Source organism: Zophobas morio, unplaced genomic scaffold, assembly GCF_036711695.1.
Source record: "Zophobas morio isolate AGI-343-1 ecotype UQ-CSIRO unplaced genomic scaffold, CSIRO_AGI_Zmor_V1 ptg000007l, whole genome shotgun sequence".
Classification (NCBI taxonomy): domain Eukaryota; kingdom Metazoa; phylum Arthropoda; class Insecta; order Coleoptera; family Tenebrionidae; genus Zophobas; species Zophobas morio.
Genome location: NW_026972112.1, coordinates 8,972,003 through 8,991,202, shown reverse-complemented (window position 1 = coordinate 8,991,202; position 19,200 = coordinate 8,972,003). Strand labels below are relative to the sequence as shown.

General features: G+C 34.4%; 6 protein-coding genes and 1 long non-coding RNA gene across 7 annotated transcripts; 5 read left to right on the top strand and 2 right to left on the bottom strand.

Moving 5' to 3' along the window:
• Positions 1-1,728: 1,728 nt before the first annotated feature.
• LOC135124082 (keratin-associated protein 6-2-like) lies at positions 1,729-2,484 on the bottom strand. The gene is made up of 2 exons (XM_064048946.1): positions 2,394-2,484; positions 1,729-2,336 (listed from the first exon to the last, which is right to left on the bottom strand). The coding sequence occupies exons 1-2, from the start codon at positions 2,394-2,396 to the stop codon at positions 1,872-1,874; spliced, it is 468 nt and encodes a 155-aa protein (XP_063905016.1). The 5' UTR covers positions 2,397-2,484; the 3' UTR covers positions 1,729-1,871.
• LOC135124083 (uncharacterized) lies at positions 2,263-3,198 on the top strand. The gene is made up of 4 exons (XR_010279752.1): positions 2,263-2,354; positions 2,406-2,593; positions 2,645-2,911; positions 2,982-3,198. It is a non-coding gene; the product is annotated as an uncharacterized LOC135124083 (long non-coding RNA).
• A 673-nt stretch (positions 3,199-3,871) lies between these two features.
• LOC135124081 (major prion protein-like) lies at positions 3,872-4,353 on the top strand. Its single transcript, XM_064048945.1, has 2 exons — positions 3,872-3,973; positions 4,026-4,353. The coding sequence occupies exons 1-2, from the start codon at positions 3,947-3,949 to the stop codon at positions 4,269-4,271; spliced, it is 273 nt and encodes a 90-aa protein (XP_063905015.1). The 5' UTR covers positions 3,872-3,946; the 3' UTR covers positions 4,272-4,353.
• Positions 4,354-5,653: 1,300 nt separating this feature from the next.
• On the top strand, positions 5,654-6,261 carry LOC135124431 (uncharacterized). Its single transcript, XM_064049484.1, has 2 exons — positions 5,654-5,786; positions 5,841-6,261. Exons 1-2 carry the CDS (start codon positions 5,760-5,762, stop codon positions 6,168-6,170), a joined length of 357 nt encoding a protein of 118 aa, XP_063905554.1. The 5' UTR covers positions 5,654-5,759; the 3' UTR covers positions 6,171-6,261.
• Positions 6,262-6,424: 163 nt separating this feature from the next.
• LOC135124430 (keratin-associated protein 21-1-like) lies at positions 6,425-7,264 on the top strand. The gene is made up of 2 exons (XM_064049483.1): positions 6,425-6,709; positions 6,798-7,264. Exons 1-2 carry the CDS (start codon positions 6,683-6,685, stop codon positions 7,146-7,148), a joined length of 378 nt encoding a protein of 125 aa, XP_063905553.1. The 5' UTR covers positions 6,425-6,682; the 3' UTR covers positions 7,149-7,264.
• Positions 7,265-7,683: 419 nt separating this feature from the next.
• On the bottom strand, positions 7,684-8,288 carry LOC135124432 (uncharacterized). Its single transcript, XM_064049485.1, has 2 exons — positions 8,186-8,288; positions 7,684-8,128 (listed from the first exon to the last, which is right to left on the bottom strand). The coding sequence occupies exons 1-2, from the start codon at positions 8,207-8,209 to the stop codon at positions 7,853-7,855; spliced, it is 300 nt and encodes a 99-aa protein (XP_063905555.1). The 5' UTR covers positions 8,210-8,288; the 3' UTR covers positions 7,684-7,852.
• Positions 8,289-11,197: 2,909 nt separating this feature from the next.
• On the top strand, positions 11,198-11,741 carry LOC135124080 (uncharacterized). The gene is made up of 2 exons (XM_064048944.1): positions 11,198-11,304; positions 11,360-11,741. Exons 1-2 carry the CDS (start codon positions 11,296-11,298, stop codon positions 11,654-11,656), a joined length of 306 nt encoding a protein of 101 aa, XP_063905014.1. The 5' UTR covers positions 11,198-11,295; the 3' UTR covers positions 11,657-11,741.
• Positions 11,742-19,200: the final 7,459 nt, after the last annotated feature.

Genomic DNA, 19,200 nt, shown 5'->3' with positions numbered 1-19,200 from the left:
TTTATTTTTTTTTTATTTGACATTACCTATAGAAGAATAAGAACGTCGGAAAATCATTTGTTGCAACCAAAAAATTCAAAGGAAAATATTTTAATTTAAATTTTTCACGATCCTTCACCAAATTGTCAGCATAGAAAGACGATAAATTTGAAATTTACAACTAGTTTTACTGAGAAAACTACATTGGTTATTTAAAAAATATTCGTGTATGAAAAATCCCACAGCACGTTTTGTTGATTTAATATTCTGAATAGCATTAAAAAATAAAATTTATTTCGTCATGTTATTTAGGGCCGGACTTTTCATGTCCCAGATAAAGTGTTCGATAACTATCATCCCGATAACTTTACCTGGCGGTCTTATCTTCTAAATTAGCTCGTACCGTCTTTTCATTTTGCAACTGTTAGACATGGGTCTCCGATAACAATCAGCTAGTCCAGCTGTAAGCGAGAGAGTGGGAGCTATTGGTATTGTAATATGAATAAGAGAGAAAGACTATTTGCAACTGGGTTTGCAACAGTTTTTGACGTTTGAAGTCGTACCGCTGCTAACATAACCTCATTTACTTCGTATATTATCGTTTTATTTTGGTTGCGCTATGGAAGTCTATGAACTTATGAAGGTATCGATATGTTATTTGATGCATATTTATTATTAATAATAAATGTGATTGAAGAGATAAATCCACATCGAACATATTTTGTTCGCAAAAATAGAGATTATGTCAACTTTTTGGAGTGACCAAGAGATTTTTAATCGTTTTTGTCTTTCAAAAGCCACAGTAGAATTATTGTTTAACGAAATTCAAAAGCAGTTACAACATCGGGCCACAAGGTAAAGATAAATACGAAATATTAAACGTACTATTTTGTATATTAAAATTTGTGTTAAAAGTCGGCTTGTTTCGACCTTGGTGCAATTTGGCTCTCTGTTCCGTTTCTGTTCGCTTTCAATTTTTCGTTTATCCATTTTTTTTATCAAGAAAATCACTTACGGTTTAATAAGTAAACACCGTCTTTGGCAGAAATGGGCAAGTGAATTTGAAACAATCGCGCAAATTCGCTGCGCCATCGGTTGTCGCCGTCAGATATCAGCAAGAATCGGCGACTATCCGGAACTTAAAGTTCCGAATAGTGTATCTGCCGAATAAGAGCTATTTATCTGGAAGATAATTTTATCAGGTGGTGAAAAGACTCCATTTGACATTATCTAGTAGATAAAAATAATCAGGAACTCTATCAGGAGGTGAAAAGACCGGCCCTTAAAGGCGTAAAATTATTTATAACTTTATATGATCGTCTACGTTTTTTTTTTCACTTTATGACTAAGGAAATATTTGAATAACATGGTTATCATTAATATCTCAAAGTTTAAACTTTAAACATTTAAAAACCAAAATTATACATCAATTTAAAACAAAACGCAAACGTTAATTATTAATAGTATTGGGGTCGTAAATTCTAGGTCGGCTATAACTACATTAACAGCACAAAATGGGAATTTTTGTTATTCAGGTTCTACAGATTTTGTATTTAATTTAGGTGAATACATCTATACTGTTCCATCCTAGCTAATAATAAACCAATGATCGATCACACCTTTATATTTCATTAATAAAAACAATTTTTATATCTTCATGTTTACTACGTGTTTATGAACTCCAAAAAAATGATGTATTTGGATTTTTTCCCAAGGATGTGGCACCTATACTAAAATAAAACACTCAAATAGCCATCATTTAAGGAATTTTTTTCACTTAAAAACACGTGCATAAACTAATACAAAAATAAATACAAAACAATTCATTTAATTATTACTATTCTCAAAATACCACATGTTCACAATTTAAGTTTTCAGTCTGTGGTTCACTGTCATCGCCCGTATCCATAACCACCTCCACTGCCCCACCCTCCTCCATACCCACTCCCGTATCCATTACCGTAGCCGCCCCCATAGCCACCTCCGTACCCATAGCCGGAACCACCCCCGTACCCTAGCCCGTTACCCCCGCCGTATCCGCTTCCACCCCCGTATCCATATCCCCCTCCGTATCCACTTCCTCCCCCATAACCACCGCCATATCCACCTCCGTAGCCGCCTCCGTAGCCGCCACCGTGACCCAGGTAGTTGCCGCCGCCGTAACCTGCTCCATAGCCGCCCCCGTAGCCGCCGCCGTAGCCATTGCTGTGGCTAATTGGATAGCCGCCCCCGTAGCCCGAATTGTAGTCTTTTCCGATGAAGATAACCCTGGATTTGTGGTGAGAGGGATCGGGGTCGGCCAGCGGAAACGAGAAGCTGAAGGCAAGGGTTGTAATGAAGAATAATGTAGAGAGAATCTGGAAGAAATAAAACAGGTAAACGAATTGACTGATAAATGGTAACGTCGTGCTTACCATTTTGGTTAGAGAGTCTTCCGTCCGGTTCAGAGTATTTCGTGTGTTTGTTGGGCGAAATTTTTCCCAAATAGATTATATAGTATTTGGGTGACCGCACGAATGCCAAGGACTTTGTCTAGTACAAATGTTATGAAATATACGTCCGACGACAAAAATTATAATTCCATCAACACCATACATTAGTCAGGGACTTGACGGTAATCTTCGAATACCTTATTAAGTTTTTATAAACACAGTTTTTATTACAGATGTAACTTCGCGAAATAGCGTAACATCCGAACATAATTTATGTTAATTGCAGCACTAATTATCACCTTAGAACTTAAATTTGTAGGTAACATCATCTGATAAGGGCTTTTATCCGTGATGAGTCATTGTCGTTTTGACTTTCGGGTTTTCCTTACTACCTTTGAAGGGGAAATGGGGAAAATCGTTTATTTCAAGGGTCATTTAGACCAGGATTTGAGTTTATTACTATAATGTGCCTGGATGAAGACATCGTTTATGGTCGTAACGTAATTATAATACAAAAAACTTTTATTTGTCTGTGTTTCCTTTAATTATTTCAAACAATTGGTTTTTCAGAATGACGACATAATTTCGCTGCGTCGCACACCTGTGGATGTTTAAAGAATTTCAACTAGAATCCGTTAACAGTTATCTTGAATTTATCACTCATGAGTGTGTAAAGTGTGTAACGCAATATTTATAGAACGATGTTTAGTATTCTAGAATAATTGTCAGATTTATTGTTCTTTATTCGCAGTGTATAAAATTTGAAATTATAGTAGTGTTAAAACAAGTGGTCTAAGGTTATTTACACAGAACTTCCCTCACTCCTAAAATACAGTAAAATAAATATAACAAATAAATAAGATCAAGAGTAGCTAATAAATTTTAAAATAAAAAAATAGTAATAATGTTTTTAAATTTTCAGCGCAAAGGGAATGCATGGTCTTGAAAAAATATTCCGTTGTAATGCATTTATTTAATTCTAAAATAAACAGAAAAAGAGACAAATAATTCTGGTGGGACTTCCCGATTTACATAATTATAAAAATAAACAAAATTTTACAATACATTTTTGCAAAAATGTACAAGTAAAAACAATTCTTACGACAAGTCTGGCCGAATTTGCAAATATTTGTCTCATCTATTAGCATGTTTAAACCAAATTTTGTCGCGTTTAACTAAAAAATTTTCAACTACGTTGTGTTTTTATTTTTGTTTATTAATGAATCTTAATTGTGGCAAAAACAAAACGTAAAGTGCTGTAGCACACTAGGTATGGTATTGTTTCTAAATTTTAAAACCAAAAACTGCACCCAAATTAATTTTAAAATTACTTGTTCTAATTGGAAGTTTTAGATTTCGAGTTCAACAAAATGTGCGAATTACACCCACTTAGTCACGGTTAATCCCTATTTCTAATGAGCAGCCTTGGATTATCATCAAATAAGTGTCAATTTTCAAGATCAATATAAATACGAACATCTGCCAATTTTTTTCAGTTTGAAATCAGTAAGCACAAGTGTCATTACATTGCGAAGATGAAACACATGGCACGCATTTGGGTGGTAAGTAGCAAAGAAACACAGAGTACAAAGAAATAATTTTATTCTGATGTAGATTTTGGTGCTCTTCGTAATTTCTGTGACTTGGTGTATCCCAACACCGGATCCAAGTCCTGCACCAAATCCAGATCCTGAACCGGATCCAGATCCTGCACCAGAACCCTACAGGGGAGGTTGGGGCCGTCGTTGGGGCGGTGGATGGGGAGGCGGATGGGGAGGAGGATGGGGCGGCGGATGGGGTGGTGGATATAGACCTGGCGGAGCCATAGTGGTGATACCAATTAGAAGACGCTGGTATTAATAGAATTATTTTAGACTAAGGATTAAAATGCTATGGATTTGAGTTCGTCTTTGAGTTATAAATAAAAGAATTTATTTTATTATTTGTGTGTATCATTTTAAGCAAAATGTTCGAGGAGGATTAGACTCTTAAATTAGTGTACAGAAATTAGAAGCTTCTAATTATCTTTATATAATTTTCCTTGTGCCTTATCATGAAATTAACAATACATTTTTACTAGAAAAATAAACAATGAATATTATTTACGAAGACTTTTTTCAAATGAAGAAAAATTATCGATGTTATTAATTGTTGAATTTTATAAAGAAAATAATGGCGGAGTTATAAATCACAAACATATGAGATTTTATAAAATTTACCATGCAAAATTTTGAGATGCATTGCCTAATTTTTAGTGAAGACGTTCAGATAAATTTTGGTTAGCATTCTACCCTCTACAGGATATTCTTGAAATACGAATACATATAAAAATTGACAATAATCACAGTAGTTTCGGAGATTATTTGTCTAATAAAAGCAGAAACAGACAGACCGACAGACAAACAGAGACAAACAGACGACATATAGACGGAAAAGGAGACCTACTTTTTCATATTCTACAAGTCATAAAACGTCCCCCGCTTAAGCTCGGGAAGTAAAAATTATATTTGTAACGACAAAAGAGGTAATTTAACACAGAATAATAATAGCAATAAACATAAACTGAAATGAGTAATTTTAAATCCTTCGGAAAAATACAATAATGGGTTTTTGTTAGAAAGGTAGCTTCATAACAATGAGTAATGGACGATCCATGGTAACATCTAATGTTTGTAGATTAATTTCCTTTTTACTGATTCAAAGAATGTTTTCTTGCGAAATCAATATCTATAATCACATCTTACACACACCTGTGTTTCAATGTGACAACGTCATCGTTGGAAATATTTTCGTAGCTATTTTCTAGTTTCTGTGCTGTATTTATTTTTCTTGTAACTACTGCACACTTATGCATAGTAGGGGCCAAATTTCATTTAAAATTTAAAAGACACGCTTACCCTACCCCACTTGACCCTAGTAATTAACAGTACTTACTTTTCAGAAATTTAATTTTAAGTGCATTAAGCTTTATTTGTTTTACAAAATCTGTAATGGAGACAATTTATTCATTTACAAGTGTTAACAGATCAGTGATGACTAGACAAAATTACTCAACGGCCAGCCAAAGTAATTATTATTATTTAGTAAAAACACCTTGTAATTTTTATGGAAATTTACTTTAATAAAAAAAAAATTCTTTATTCCTTTGTTACCCATTGGTCAGCGTCTGCAAACACCGCCAAATAATGTCCAATAATAAACCAAAAATAGCCATCCTCATTGGACAACTTATTATCACAAATAGCACCTCGGGTAAATAGACCTGGAAAGTGTTATTTTTTTAGTCAGGTGCCATTTCGCAGTGGTTATAAAATTTAATCGCAAGTACCTTGCGTCTAAAACAGAAAAATGAATTTTCTTGTAACAACACTCAAGGTAAGTAAAAAACGCTTTGTTGTAACGGTGCATAGAGATTTTGTGAATTTTTAGATATGTGTCTTTTTGATTTTTCTGAGCGCGTTTGTATCAAGTAGCCCTTTGCCTGATCCTCGTGGAGGAGGAGGTCATGGGGGAGGAGGACATGGGGGAGGAGGACATGGAGGCGGAGGACATGGAGGCTTTGGGCATGGAGGAGTTGGTCATGGAGGCTTTGGACATGGGGGCTTTGGACATGGAGGTTTTGGACATGGAGGGTTCGGGCGTGGTGGCTTTGGACGCGGATTTATAGGGGGAGGTGGATTTGCATTTCCGCCCTATTTTCATCGTCGAAGAAACTATCGTCGCTTTAGGCCCTATTGGGCACTTGGTTTTGGTTCTTAAATGTATAATTATAATTCTTCTTTAGATAATATTTTTATGTAATTACGTAACACGATGATATAATAAATTTTCATATGAGACTTTGTTAAAATTAGAGTTTTAAATAATCGTAAATCCCCACGCCGTGTCTTTTAAATTACAAAAAAGATGCTAATTATTTACGCAAAGCGTTAAAAGTTTTGGACACCGTCTGCCTGGAAAAACCGCTCCTAACACATATGAGGACTATTTGGAGAAAGTTCGATCTGGAACCAATCACTGAACAAAGAAACTCACCTTAAAACCTAAAACGTGTCATTGATAAATCAAAGCAAACAGTTTTAGATTACTTAATGCTTCCACCAAAGACATGGAAAGTGAGAGATTACGCTCCTACAATTGTTTAGGATTATCCCAGACAGTTCACCTTGAATTACTACCACAAAGAGATGATATAAAATGTTTAGTCAGATTTTCTTGCGATTATTCTTCCATTCGGCTAGTTTTAGAGACAGGTGCAGGTCGAGCAAACAATGGAATTTACTTTAGCTACCATAAAGGTAGGTAATTACTAATTACTAGGCGCTACTGCAAAACTATTAATCATTTTTGTATTTATTTTTCATTTATTTTTTACTTTGATTTTAGACGTTGCTGGTGTTCATTGCCGTTATTGCCTTATCGCTAGCAGCCCCTGCGCCCGTACCTGGTGGTTGGCGTCACCGTGGATACGGAGGATATGGACATGGACATGGTGGTAGCGTAATAATAATCAAAAAGGTAGGCTACGGCGGGTACGGAGGATACGGTCATAAACACCACGGTTATGGCGGTGGGCATGGCGGTGGTTATGGAGGCGGCTACGGCGGCGGTTATGGAGGCGGTTATGGAGGCGGCTATGGCGGTGGCTATGGAGGAGGTTATGGAGGAGGCTTCGGCGGTGGATTTGGTGGAGGATTTGGCTTCGGCGGCGGATATGGGGGCGGATATGGAAGATAAAAGTGAACTCTAGTGCGTGTTTTTTTAACGAGGCCAGTAAGTCGCTGATGAAGTGGATCGCTTGTGCAATTTATCATGTTCAACAATCACCTTTTTTAATAAATTTTTTTACTAGATTTTGTGTCGTTATTTTAATTCCGGTTTTAGAAATTAGGACGTTGACTTTTCACCTCGTGAAAACTATAAATAAGAGAAATTATTAATTGTGCGTGCTCTATTGATTTCGACGCAGGTATAGAAGCATCAGTGTTACACTAGTTAGCGATGGTCGGTTATAAGGTAAATAATTGTTCATATAAACAATGACGAAAATAAAAACTTTGAAAAGTTTAGATTTGGTTTTTTCTGATGCTGACAGTATGCAACACGTCTTTTTTAACAATGGCGTTTCCACTTGTCCGATATGGGGGTTTTGGAGGATTCATTCACAACTATCGGCGATACAATGGTCACAAATTATATAGTGCCCGGAGACCAACATACCACGGAAGAAGCTACTCCCCACCCCGACTTAATCTCTCTTACTAAAGCACCCTTTGATATACGTATTTATTTATTTTAATATTTATTGTCCAATCTTATTTAAGAACATTAAACACATGCAAATACTTTCTCTGCTTATTAAATACATATTTACAAAAAAAAATACAACGAACAAGTTACTGGTGGACACACATTACGTCACATTTCACACACTTTTGCTTTTATCTTCCGTATCCTCCTCCGTATCCACCACCGAATCCGCCGCCGCCACCAGACCCACCACCAAATCCTCCTCCAAATCCACCGCCTCCGCCTCTGCCACCTCCGAAGCCTCCTCCCCTTCCGCCGCCATAACCACCGCCTCTACCACCTCCAAAGCCTCCTCCTCGGCCACCGCCTCCACCAAAACCACCACCGTAGCCGCCACCAACTCCTCCTCCCCCGTATCTAGGGGCCGCGTGGGTGAGAACGATCAGACTCAGCAGCAGCAACAAAAACTGAAATATGTAGTAAAGTGATAATTTTAAAGTACCAATTTTTCTATTCTAACTTACTTTAAAGCCGATGGTAAGATCCATTTTGGTGGACAGCGGCAGCAGACTCACAAGTAAAAAATTTTAGGTGCTTTTATATGTGTCCGTCTTTTTGTCATAAAAAGTGTTAAATAAAAGTAGCCAATAGTATTGGGAAAAAATGAACTTGAACAAATTATTTGGAACGTAATGTGAATTAGTTTATTTTTATCTTGGTGATTATGACTAGTGCGGTATTTTTATCAGAAGGTGTTAACTGTTTGAGTAAAGAAATATTAGTGGTAAATATGGCTGCGGCTGCGATTAATCCGTGGAAATCATCGAAGACTATAATAACAAAAATATATACCTAATAGTATCATAAAAAAAAATTCCTCGATAGAACATCCTGTATTATATTGGTAAAGTTTCAGAAATTGAATTATGCATTGGAATATTCTACCCTGTATTATAATTACAGTAGCTAAATGTATTATTAGTTGACTTTTAAATCATTTCATGAATAGCCTTCCTTGGATGCTGTATACAATGTTGCAAGGTAAATAATTATTATTGTCGTCAACACATAAAATTTTTATGGGGGAATTTTGTCTTTTTATGTCGTTATTTATTGTCTTCATTACCATGAAAGACAATACGCCTTTAACTTCATCTTCGACAGAAAGTTATTAATAATCTTTCTAATGATTAACTATGTCGGAACTTCATCCATTCATCGTTTTTTTTTTATTATTAAATATACCTTAAATTAAATAATTGTTACAGTGTTCTAACTTCAACGAAGGATAATGCGAGATTCCAAAGTTCACGAATGACCTTGTCAACACTGTACTAATTTTCGTTTAGTGTAATTGTTGTTTATGTTGACATAGAAAATTACTTTTAGGGGATTTTTATTTTACAAGTAAGAATGAAGGTGTGTTGTTTGTTTGAATTATTAGCAGGAAAAGATAAAATCAGATAACAAAGATGATGTTTAATAATCGTGAAAAACTTGTGGGTTTAAGTAGTAATTTATACTTTAGTGTGGTTGAATTAAAATAAACAGTTTAACAAATGCATGTGCAAGGATTTGATTGACAGCAAATATCGCTGCAGTTATCTGAAACCAGAATGTTTGAATTTACCCAATTTTTGAGACACTGCTACATTTTCAAATTTATTTTAGAAGCAGTATTTTGTTGGTAAAAAAAATCAAGAAGAAAGTTTTGTAAAAATTAGTTTAAACAACTTAAAACAATTGTTTAAACTAACTTTTTCTGACTAAATTTGCAGAACAAATAGAGATTGTACAAACGATTTTAAACTAACTGAAAACAGGAACGGTTCCATGAATCATTATGTGCGTACCATAAAACTATGATCCGGATAATTAGTTCCAAGAAAAATGGGACTGATCAATTTTTGACCCAGGGTTATCGATTATAAACCGTTATGACCATGCAACATCCAAATATTAGATATAAATTATTAGAATACTAAAAGTTATTTGAATATTAATAAGCCTTAAAACTTTCTTCTTTGCCGTTATCAGGTCTATATTAAAATGCGCTTTTTTTATTTTGAACTGTCATTATCAGTTCTCGACTTCGTGAACCTGTTCAACATAAATTTCTTGAAAACGTGTATTTTAGAGAACGTATCTTGTTAAAATTTAAGACTCCTTGTGGTAATTAAACCTTCATATTTTTTGTATGTGTAAATATTAACTCAACTTCAATAATAAATTTGTTCAGTTTAAAATATTTGTAAAATGCCTGCAGCAATTTTTGCAATTATAATATATTGTTCATTGAAAATAACTGAATAAAAATAATTTTCATAGAACGTTTCCTTTTCAAAAAGTTGTATGTTAACGAACACATTTTGACAAATAAGCATCCCCTATAAACAAAGAAAACAATTTTCAAGACGCTATTCAGAGGACACTTAATTAGAAAGAGTGATTATTATTGATAATTGTCATACTTTATGTATTATTGTTTAATATATTCCATCTCACATTTCATTCCAGCAATTCGATTTATCTTTTGCCTCATTTAGTTTCCTTGAGAATTTTTCGAATAACAATCACTTTTAGTGATGGGTGATTTCAGTACTCCTAATTATGCAAGCATCCATAGTGACAGTTTTTGTGAGGCATTAAATATTTTTAAAACATTCTATGGATTCTCCCAATGCAATTCAATTATTAATTGTAACAATTATCTTCTGGACTTATTTTTTCCAATCTTAATTATTGTTCGGTTGATAAAGCCTTCTCTTCATTAGTTGATGAAGATCTACATCATCCTCATCTGTCTATAAATTTGAACAAAATCTCTTTTCGCGCCTCACAAGTTGTTCAAATGAACAGCTTGAACAACAACTTTTGGCTATTGATTGGGGTTCCATAAATACCCAATATCGATAATGTGGAAGAAGCATGTTCCAAATTTTATGATACTCTGTACGGTTTATTTGACTAAACCGTCAAATATTCTCTGAAAAAAAAAATTAAACAAATCTGTACTGAAAATTCTGTTCGACCTGCAAGAGTGTCGTTACGCTTCACAAGCGAGACAAATTCTTCACTAATAAATTGCCAACTCACTTTTTATAAAAAAAAAAGTAATAACAAAAAAGAGAGTAATATATATTTTTATTTTGTTTGAAGGGTCTAATAATTATCTCCTACATAATTTAAACGAGCCATTTCAAATTCCCAATTTTAACGGTACTCTTAAAAGCAATCCATTTCCTTCCATTTTCATCTAAGTGACAAAGATAAAACAATAACAATTAAAATGATAAATTATTTCCCCTCTAAAATTCCTCCACTACTACATCGTGTAAATTTGGCACATCACCATTTCTACAAACTGAAACTTACACGAATCGCACCCATCGATTGGTACTGATATTAATATTATCCGATTTTTTACATAAAGCATTCCCAACGAACTAAACATCTACTGGACACACGCTGGTAAAAGTGGTAAACAATCAGGTTTCCAATGGCTATTCCCGGTCAACCGCATCATTATATCTTAACAAAACGAAAAAAAAAACAGTTAATAGTGCTTATATAGAAGAACCGGACTCTTCGGGGCTTTATACCAGTGTTTCAAGAGCTGCAACAACCACTAACCATGATCAAGGTAAACCATCATTGATATCAAAGTCTTAAAGTGCTTTCATTTGTTTAATGTCTAGGAGTTGGTTATTTTGGCCTTCTTGGCGGTCTGTTGTGTTTGTCTGCCTGCACAACAACCACTGCAAAAAGTGATGGCTGTGGTGGTACAGCCTGAAGTTGCTCCGATCCATGTGAGTGTGCCTGAAAATGCTGAAATTCTTGCTACTGCTGAAAGTGGATGGCGCAACCGTGGCCACGGCGGAGGGTATGGATATGGGGGTGGGTACGGGCACGGAGGAGGATGGAGGCGGGGAGGAGGAGGGTACAGAGGGGGTTATTATGGAGGAGGTTATAAAAAGGGCGGTTATTATCATTAAGAGTTAGGTACTGATGTTCATTATTTATTTTTGGTGTGTAAAATCTAATTGTAAGACATTTAAATTAAATACATTTTTAAGTATTTATCGTGTTATTTATTTACAAAAATAAAAAAAAGTTATGTTTATAGTAAGTAGCTAAGTAGTAAGACATTTGATACAAAAAAATCGTTTTACCTGGAAACTGCATAAGTTCTTCTACTTCGTTGTGTGAAAGTAAAAAATATACGATGGAACTCTAATTATAAAGTTATTGGATGACCTGAATTTCAAGAAAATTACATGGAGAGCTTTTGAGATTTTTAACTCATGTTTTATGCATTGTTTTAAAAGACTCTAGAAAGTGATTTAAATCTGACACATTTTTCGTCTCAGGATCACAATTTAGATATAGAAATGCGGTCATCCACCAGATATTTTATAATAATTGTAACATATTGATTTTTATTGCAGAAAAGGTGACTTATATCCCAAATTAGTATTTCATTCGTTTCACAGTCGAGTTTTAAAATTTAGATTACGACCGTGAATTAAGAAATGTCAGATGGTTTATATGTTTTGTATTTCCTTGGCTTCTGAAGTGCAATAAATAACGGTCCCATGTGTAAAGTTTTCGTTGATATACAGGCTGTCCCGTAAAAAGTGAGACATCGCCGGTGTGTTGGGTCATCGATGTGAATTACACTAAAATTTTGTTTATTTTTTTTGAACGTTAAAATGTGATACATCTTCTTAGGATTAAAATTTTTGAAAATTTGCCTAAAAATCCTTAGAAAATACTGATCTCGACGAGCTGAATTAAAAGATATAACGTGTTGATGGTCTCTGACCAAGAGTTTCCAAAATTTGGTTTGAATTTTTTTCTTGAAATATTGTTTTCGAAGAAATGAAGCTGAAAATAACTTCGACAAAACAAATCTACATGAAATTGTCTAGCTGATTTTCGAAAAGTGTCCTAAAAAGCGTCAAAAAAATTCTTACGGGAGGGTATTAAAAAATTAATATTTTTAAAAAATTTCCTAAAATTCTAAGAAATAATAATAAATTTCGACGAGGTGTTTCGAGAAACATCAGACGTTGATGATACCAGACCAAGATTTTACAAAATTCGACCTGAATATGAAATTTTTTAAATAATTTCTAGAGTCGAAATTTTCAAGAATGTCTTAACATTGCGACGAAATTCCGGATGATGGGGACGGACGGTCCGGTGACGGTCCGGAATCTCGCCGATAACGTATGGGCTGGCGGCGTACTTGAGTGCCAAGCTTTGGGTCGACTAGTATCGCTGATGTCAGAAACACGTCTGGTCGACCAAGCTTATGCGGCTACCTTCACGCCGCCGGGGGTGGCGCCTTCGGTCAGGAGCGGCGGTCGCTCGGGCGCCAGCTCCCTCTCCGGGGGAGGGAGCGCCGGGGTGCTCTAAAGCCGGAGACACGGAATTCAGGTGATGAGCCGCCGCGAAAACTCGAGAATACGAAATAAAACGGCAAGGATGTGTGATAACAAAAATAGGGTTTATTCCCTGCCACCAGCTACACGTTCTAAGATAATAAATCTTACGGCTAATCAACTTAAATAACTACAAAACGGTTTTACAACAAAAAAAAAAAATTAAATGTCCGGCACGGTCGTTCCTCCTGGGCGGCGACCTCCTTCAAGTCGGGCTCCTCTTGGCTCTGGGGGCGGCGACCTTGAACCTGGAAATCGCGCAACGACGGTACGGCGACCCGGGAGGGGAGCGCGGTGACGGTAACGACGCGTGCACGACGGTTTCGGCTTTCGACGGTGACAAAAAAAACGCGGTGACGGTGACACGGTTTCTCGCTCGGGGGCGGCGATTCTAAAACCGGTACAAAACAGGCAGGCGACCCAAAAAGGTACTTACGGTGGTCGGAGGGTCAACTGCAGACTTCTCACTTCTCAAAATCGCAAAACAGCAGCCACAAACTTCCGCACTCTCTGGAGTTTCAGGCAAGAGTCTCTTCCTTCGCCGCGGCGGCGCTGCGATCGCGAATTTACCCCCGGCTTTCGCGGTACGCGCCACGGTTTCCGGCCCGCGAAAATTCGCTTCGTTACAACATAATTTTCGAAGATACTCGAAAAGTGGTCAAGAAACTCATAGGGCAGGATATTGAAAAATCAAGATTTTTGAAAAATTACCTAAAAATTCTCAAAAAAATCTGGGAAATGCTTTTCGATGAGTTAGTTAGAAAAAAATAACTTGTTGATAGTTCCGGACTAGAATTTTTGAAAAAACCGTCACAAAATTCGTAGGGGTAGGGTATTGATATATTGAAGATTTTTGAAAAGTTCAAAAGTTACCTACCTAAAAATTCTAGAAAAATTTTGGGAAATACATTTCGACGAGTTAACTCGAAGGATATAACTTGCTGATTGTCTCCGACCAAGACTTCTGAAAAATTCGGTAAAATTCAGTTTGAAAATGAAATTTTTTAAATATTTGGAAAATTGCCATTTTTCGTTTTGCCGGTTTTGGAAAAATTAATGAAATTTTTGAAGAAATGAACCTAAAAGAAACTTCTACAAGTCGAAATATACAAGAAAATGTCTTTGGATAATTTTCAAAGAATGCTCGAAAAATGAGGGGTATGGAAAAATTGATATTTTTCAAAAGTTGCCTAAAAATCCTCAAATAATTCTGGGATATAGATCTCGATGAACTGATCCATGTTGATAGTACTGGACCAAAATTTTTGAAAAAAATCGGTTCGGTTGAAAATTGAATTTTTAAATATCTCGACAGCTCAAAAAACAGTCAAAAATTCATCTGGGAGGTTATCAAAAAAGTGAAATTGCCGAAAAGTTGACTGAAATCCTCAAAACATTCTGAGAAAAACTTTTCGATCAGCTCATTTGAACAAAACATAACTTGCTGATGGTCCCGGGCTAGGATTTTTCGAAAAATTCGATAAAATTCGGTTTGAAAATGTAATTTTTTAAATAACTCGAAAATGATCATTTTCCATTTTATCTTCTGTGAAAAATTTTTGCGATTTTTGAAAAAATGAAACCAGAAAAGCTTCTACAAGTTCAAAAATATCGCATGTTGATGGTCACGAAGCAACATTTTCGAAAAAATCTCTGCGAATCGGGAAATCGTCGATTCTGGAAAAACGGTTGCAGGTATCAAAAAACCGAAGCCGGATTTGAGTTCTAGAGCTCGAAATCTACAAGAAAATGGGTTTAGTTGAGTTTCGAAAATGTCAACATTTTAGCGAAATTTGAAGAAGTGGGGACCATTAAAAAATTTCAATTTTAAAAAAGTTGTCTATAAATTACGAAAAAATTTAGGGACGTACATCTTGACACGCTGATTCCAAAAACATAACATGTTGATGGTCACGAAGCAACATTTTCGAAAAAATCCCTGCAAAATGCGAATTTTTAAAAATTTCAAAAATTTCGAAATTTCCACAGTCGATTCTGGAAAAACGGTTCCAGGTATCAAAAATCTGAAGCCGGGTTTGAGTTCTAGAGCTCGAAATCTACAAGAAAATGGGTTTAGTTGAGTTTCGAAAATGTCAAAATTTTTGCGAAATTTGAAGAAGGGGGGACCATTACAAAAATTCAATTTTAAAAAAGTTGTCTTAAAATTTTGAAAAAATTCAAGAACCTAGATCTCGACACGCTGATTCCAAAAATATAGCATGTTGATAGTCACGAAGCAACATTTTCGAAAAAATCGCTGTGAAATGCGAATTTTTGAAAATTTCAAAAATTTCGAAATTTCTACGGTCGATTCTGGAAAAACGGTTTCAGGTATCAACAATCCGAAGCCGGATTTGAGTTCTAGCGCTCGAAATCTACAAGAAAATGAGTTTAGTTGAGTTTCGAAAATGTAAAAATTTTTGCGAAATTTGACCATTAAAAAATTTCAGTTTTAAAAAAGTTGTCTAAAAATTATGAAAAAATTCAGGGATGTAGATCTCGACATGCTGATTCCAAAAATATAGCATGTTGATGGTCACGAAGCAACATTTTCGAAAAAATCGCTGCGAAACGCGAATTTTTGAAAATTTCAAAAATTTCGAAATTTCTACGGTCGATTCTGGAAAAACGGTTTCAGGTATCAAAAATCCGAAGCCGGATTTGAGTTCTAGAGCTCGAATTCTACAAGAAAATGGGTTTAGTTGAGTTTCGAAAATGTCAAAATTTTTGCGAAATTTGAAGAAGTGGGGACCATTAAAAAATTTCAATTTTAAAAAAGTTGTCTAAAAATTACGAAAAAATTCAGGGACGTACATCTCGACACACTGATTCCAAAAATATAACATGTTGATGGTCACGAAGCAACATTTTCGAAAAAATCCCTGCAAAATGCAAATTTTTAAAAATTTCAAAAATTTCGAAATTTCTACAGTCGATTCTGGAAAAATGGTTTCAGGTATCAAAAATCTGAAGCCGGGTTTGAGTTCTAGAGCTCAAAATCTACAAGAAAATGTGTTTAGTTGAGTTTCGAAAATGTAAAAAAAATATCTTTGGGTAATTTTCGAAGAGTGTTCGATAAAAAGTCAAAAAATTCACACGGAAGAGATTGAAAAAAAAATCAGATTTTTGAAAAGTTGCCTAAAAGTCCTCAAAAAATTGTTGGAAACACATTTCTCCAAGCTGATTTGAAAAACAACTTGTTGATAGTTCCGGACTAGGATTTTTGAAAAAACGGTCAAAAAGTTCATGGGGGGAGAGTATTAATACATTGAGATTTTTGAAAAGTTCGAAATTACCTAAAAATCTTCGAAAAATTCTGGGAAATACATTTCGACGATTTGACACTAAAACATAACTTTCCCGGACCAAGACTTTCGAAAAAATCGGTAAAATTCGGTTTGAAAATGAAATTTTTTAACCAAGTCGAAATTTGTCATTTATCATTTTATCAATTCAGGAAAAATTGTTGAAACTTTCAAAAAAATTAAGCCGAAAATAACTTTTGCAAGTCGAAAGCTACTACAAAATGTTTTTATACTTATAATTTTCAAAGCGTGCTAAAAAATGTTTAAGAGATTTTTAAAAATCGCATAAAAACGCTTAAAAAATTTCTGGGAAATACATTTTGACGTCCTAATTCGAAAAACATAACTTGCTGATGGTCTCGAACCAAGACTTTCGAAAAATTCCATAAAATTGAATTTGAAAAATAAGTAATTGAAATAATTTTTGCAATTTTTGAAGAAACGAAGCCGAAAGTAAATCCTGCAAGTTGAAATCTAGAGGAAAATGTCTTTAGATAATTTTCGAAGGGTGCTCGAAAAACGGTCAAAAAGTTCATCCATGGAGTATTGAAAATTGAGATTATTGAAAAATTGCCCACAAATTCTCAAAAAATCCTGAGAAGTACATTTCGACAACTGCTTCGTAAAACATAACTTGCTGATGGTCCTTGATCAAAATTTTAGAAAAATTCCGTTCAAAATTAAATTTTTAAATATGTCTCCAAAGCTCGAAAAACAGTCAAAAATTCATACGGGAGAGTATTAAAAAATTGGGATTGTTGGAAAGTTGTCTAAAAATCGTCAAAAAATTTGAGGAAACACATTTCACCAAGCTGATTCGAAAAAGATAACTTGTTGATGGTCTCAGACCAAGATTTTCCAAAATTTGGTTTGAAAATTAAATTTTAAAATATATCTCGAAAATTGGTGTTTTATCGATTCGGGAAAAAGTTGGAATTTTCGAAAAAATGAAGCCGAAAATAACTTCTACAAGTCTAAATCTACAAGATTTAAAGGTCTTGCAGCAGCAGTTCTGAAAAAATAAAAGCATGATTTATTTATTAGTTTTTGATATTACGTCATAAATTTTCTGAAAGCAATGCATACAAAATCGCACTTACTTCATTATTGTACACAGCACAGGCAATAAAACAGGTTCAGCTTCTTAGATGAATTATAAAATTTGCTTTTGCGAATTTTATTTTTTTTTGGTTATGGAAGATTTTATGGAAACATTTCGGTTAAACTCTTTCAAAAATAATGTAATAGCGATCCAGAGGTTTTCTCAAAATCTTTCACACATAAAAAAAAACATTAAAGGACCCTACCATTCCTTTAAACTTCTCAAAAAAAAACAAGGATTCCCGAAATTTTTTCAGTATATTGAAAAAATTAAACACAAGAAGATCCAAGACTCTTTTACAATCTTTAAAATAATTTGAGTGACTGATTGACTTTAAAAATACAAGTTCACTGACAAATCCATATGTAGCCCTATATTCTTAAGCACATTTTAGTCAGCAAAAGTTTGAAACGTCATTAAGTTTTCTGAGACGGTAAAAAATTTATTAGTGATTTACCATGTTTATGACAACCTCGAAACTGTTTGTAATATATCTGGACGGTCTTATAGTTTTTAAGTTAAATTGCAAAAGTTGTTCCACAATTTTAAAGATATTTTTCAAAAATCTAGATGTCTACGATAAAAATAACAAAAAATTATAAACTACAAGCAAAAAAGTATGCTATTTGATAAAAATTCAGTAGATTTAACTAGGAAAATTTTAAAATCACATCGTCCGATTAATTGTGGGAACAAATTGTTGTTACCGTGTTGCCATCCACACGATATTTTTAAAATTCATCTAAAATTTCAACAACCATCAGATCAGTAGTTTTGGAGATTATTGGTCTATATGGACCAATGACACATAGACGGACGCGGGAAGACTACTTTTTCACACTTCGGAGGTTATGACACGTTGAGAAACATGAAATCAGTCATTTTTTTCTTCTAATTTATTTTTCACTCAGACAGCAGTTGTGAAGAATTAGACCAATTAGGTAAGATATTAAGTAATAAAAATATTTAAGCAAGTTAAAATTAATATATGCAATGGCTCTTCTAATTTATTTTAAACAGTAAAAAAAGAAAAATTAACATAGTGCAAACAATTTCATACCATGAAGTCATCAGTTTATTCTTGTTTTCTGAATTTTAGATTAATAGTGAACCAATGTCATGAGCATGACAAATAAAGACGTCTTTTTTTTAATATTTGGTTATCTATAATGTACATATAATAAATACATTTTTAAGCGAAAAATCGAATTTTAAATAAATTTAAAACATTTGAATCAAATGTGATGATCAACAAGTTTAAAAATTCGGTGCTGTTAACACCTAAAAAACCAGTGAAAGTGAAATAAACAACTTAATTATGTTTATTAAGCTTTTTATATTATTTTTAGTCAGTGAATAGTAGGATGTGTAAACTTTGGGAATTTGGTTCCAGCACACCTCTGTAATGGATTTTTCTCAAAACCAACTTTTCTGCGTCGTACATTTTTTAATAACAATTTATGCAATTGACATCTTAATCATCGGTAAATCACACAGCGTGCCAAATTTTTGGCGTAATATGAATAAATTACTATTGTTTGCGGTCATTTCGTTATAAATTGTAGACGACGACACCGCAGTCCGCTAGGCTAGAAATGGCGTTCTGAGGGTCGAGGATGTTATTGCACTGACTGGGAATCCCATGGTACAAGGTCAAGAGAACAACCTTAATGACTTAGCACCTC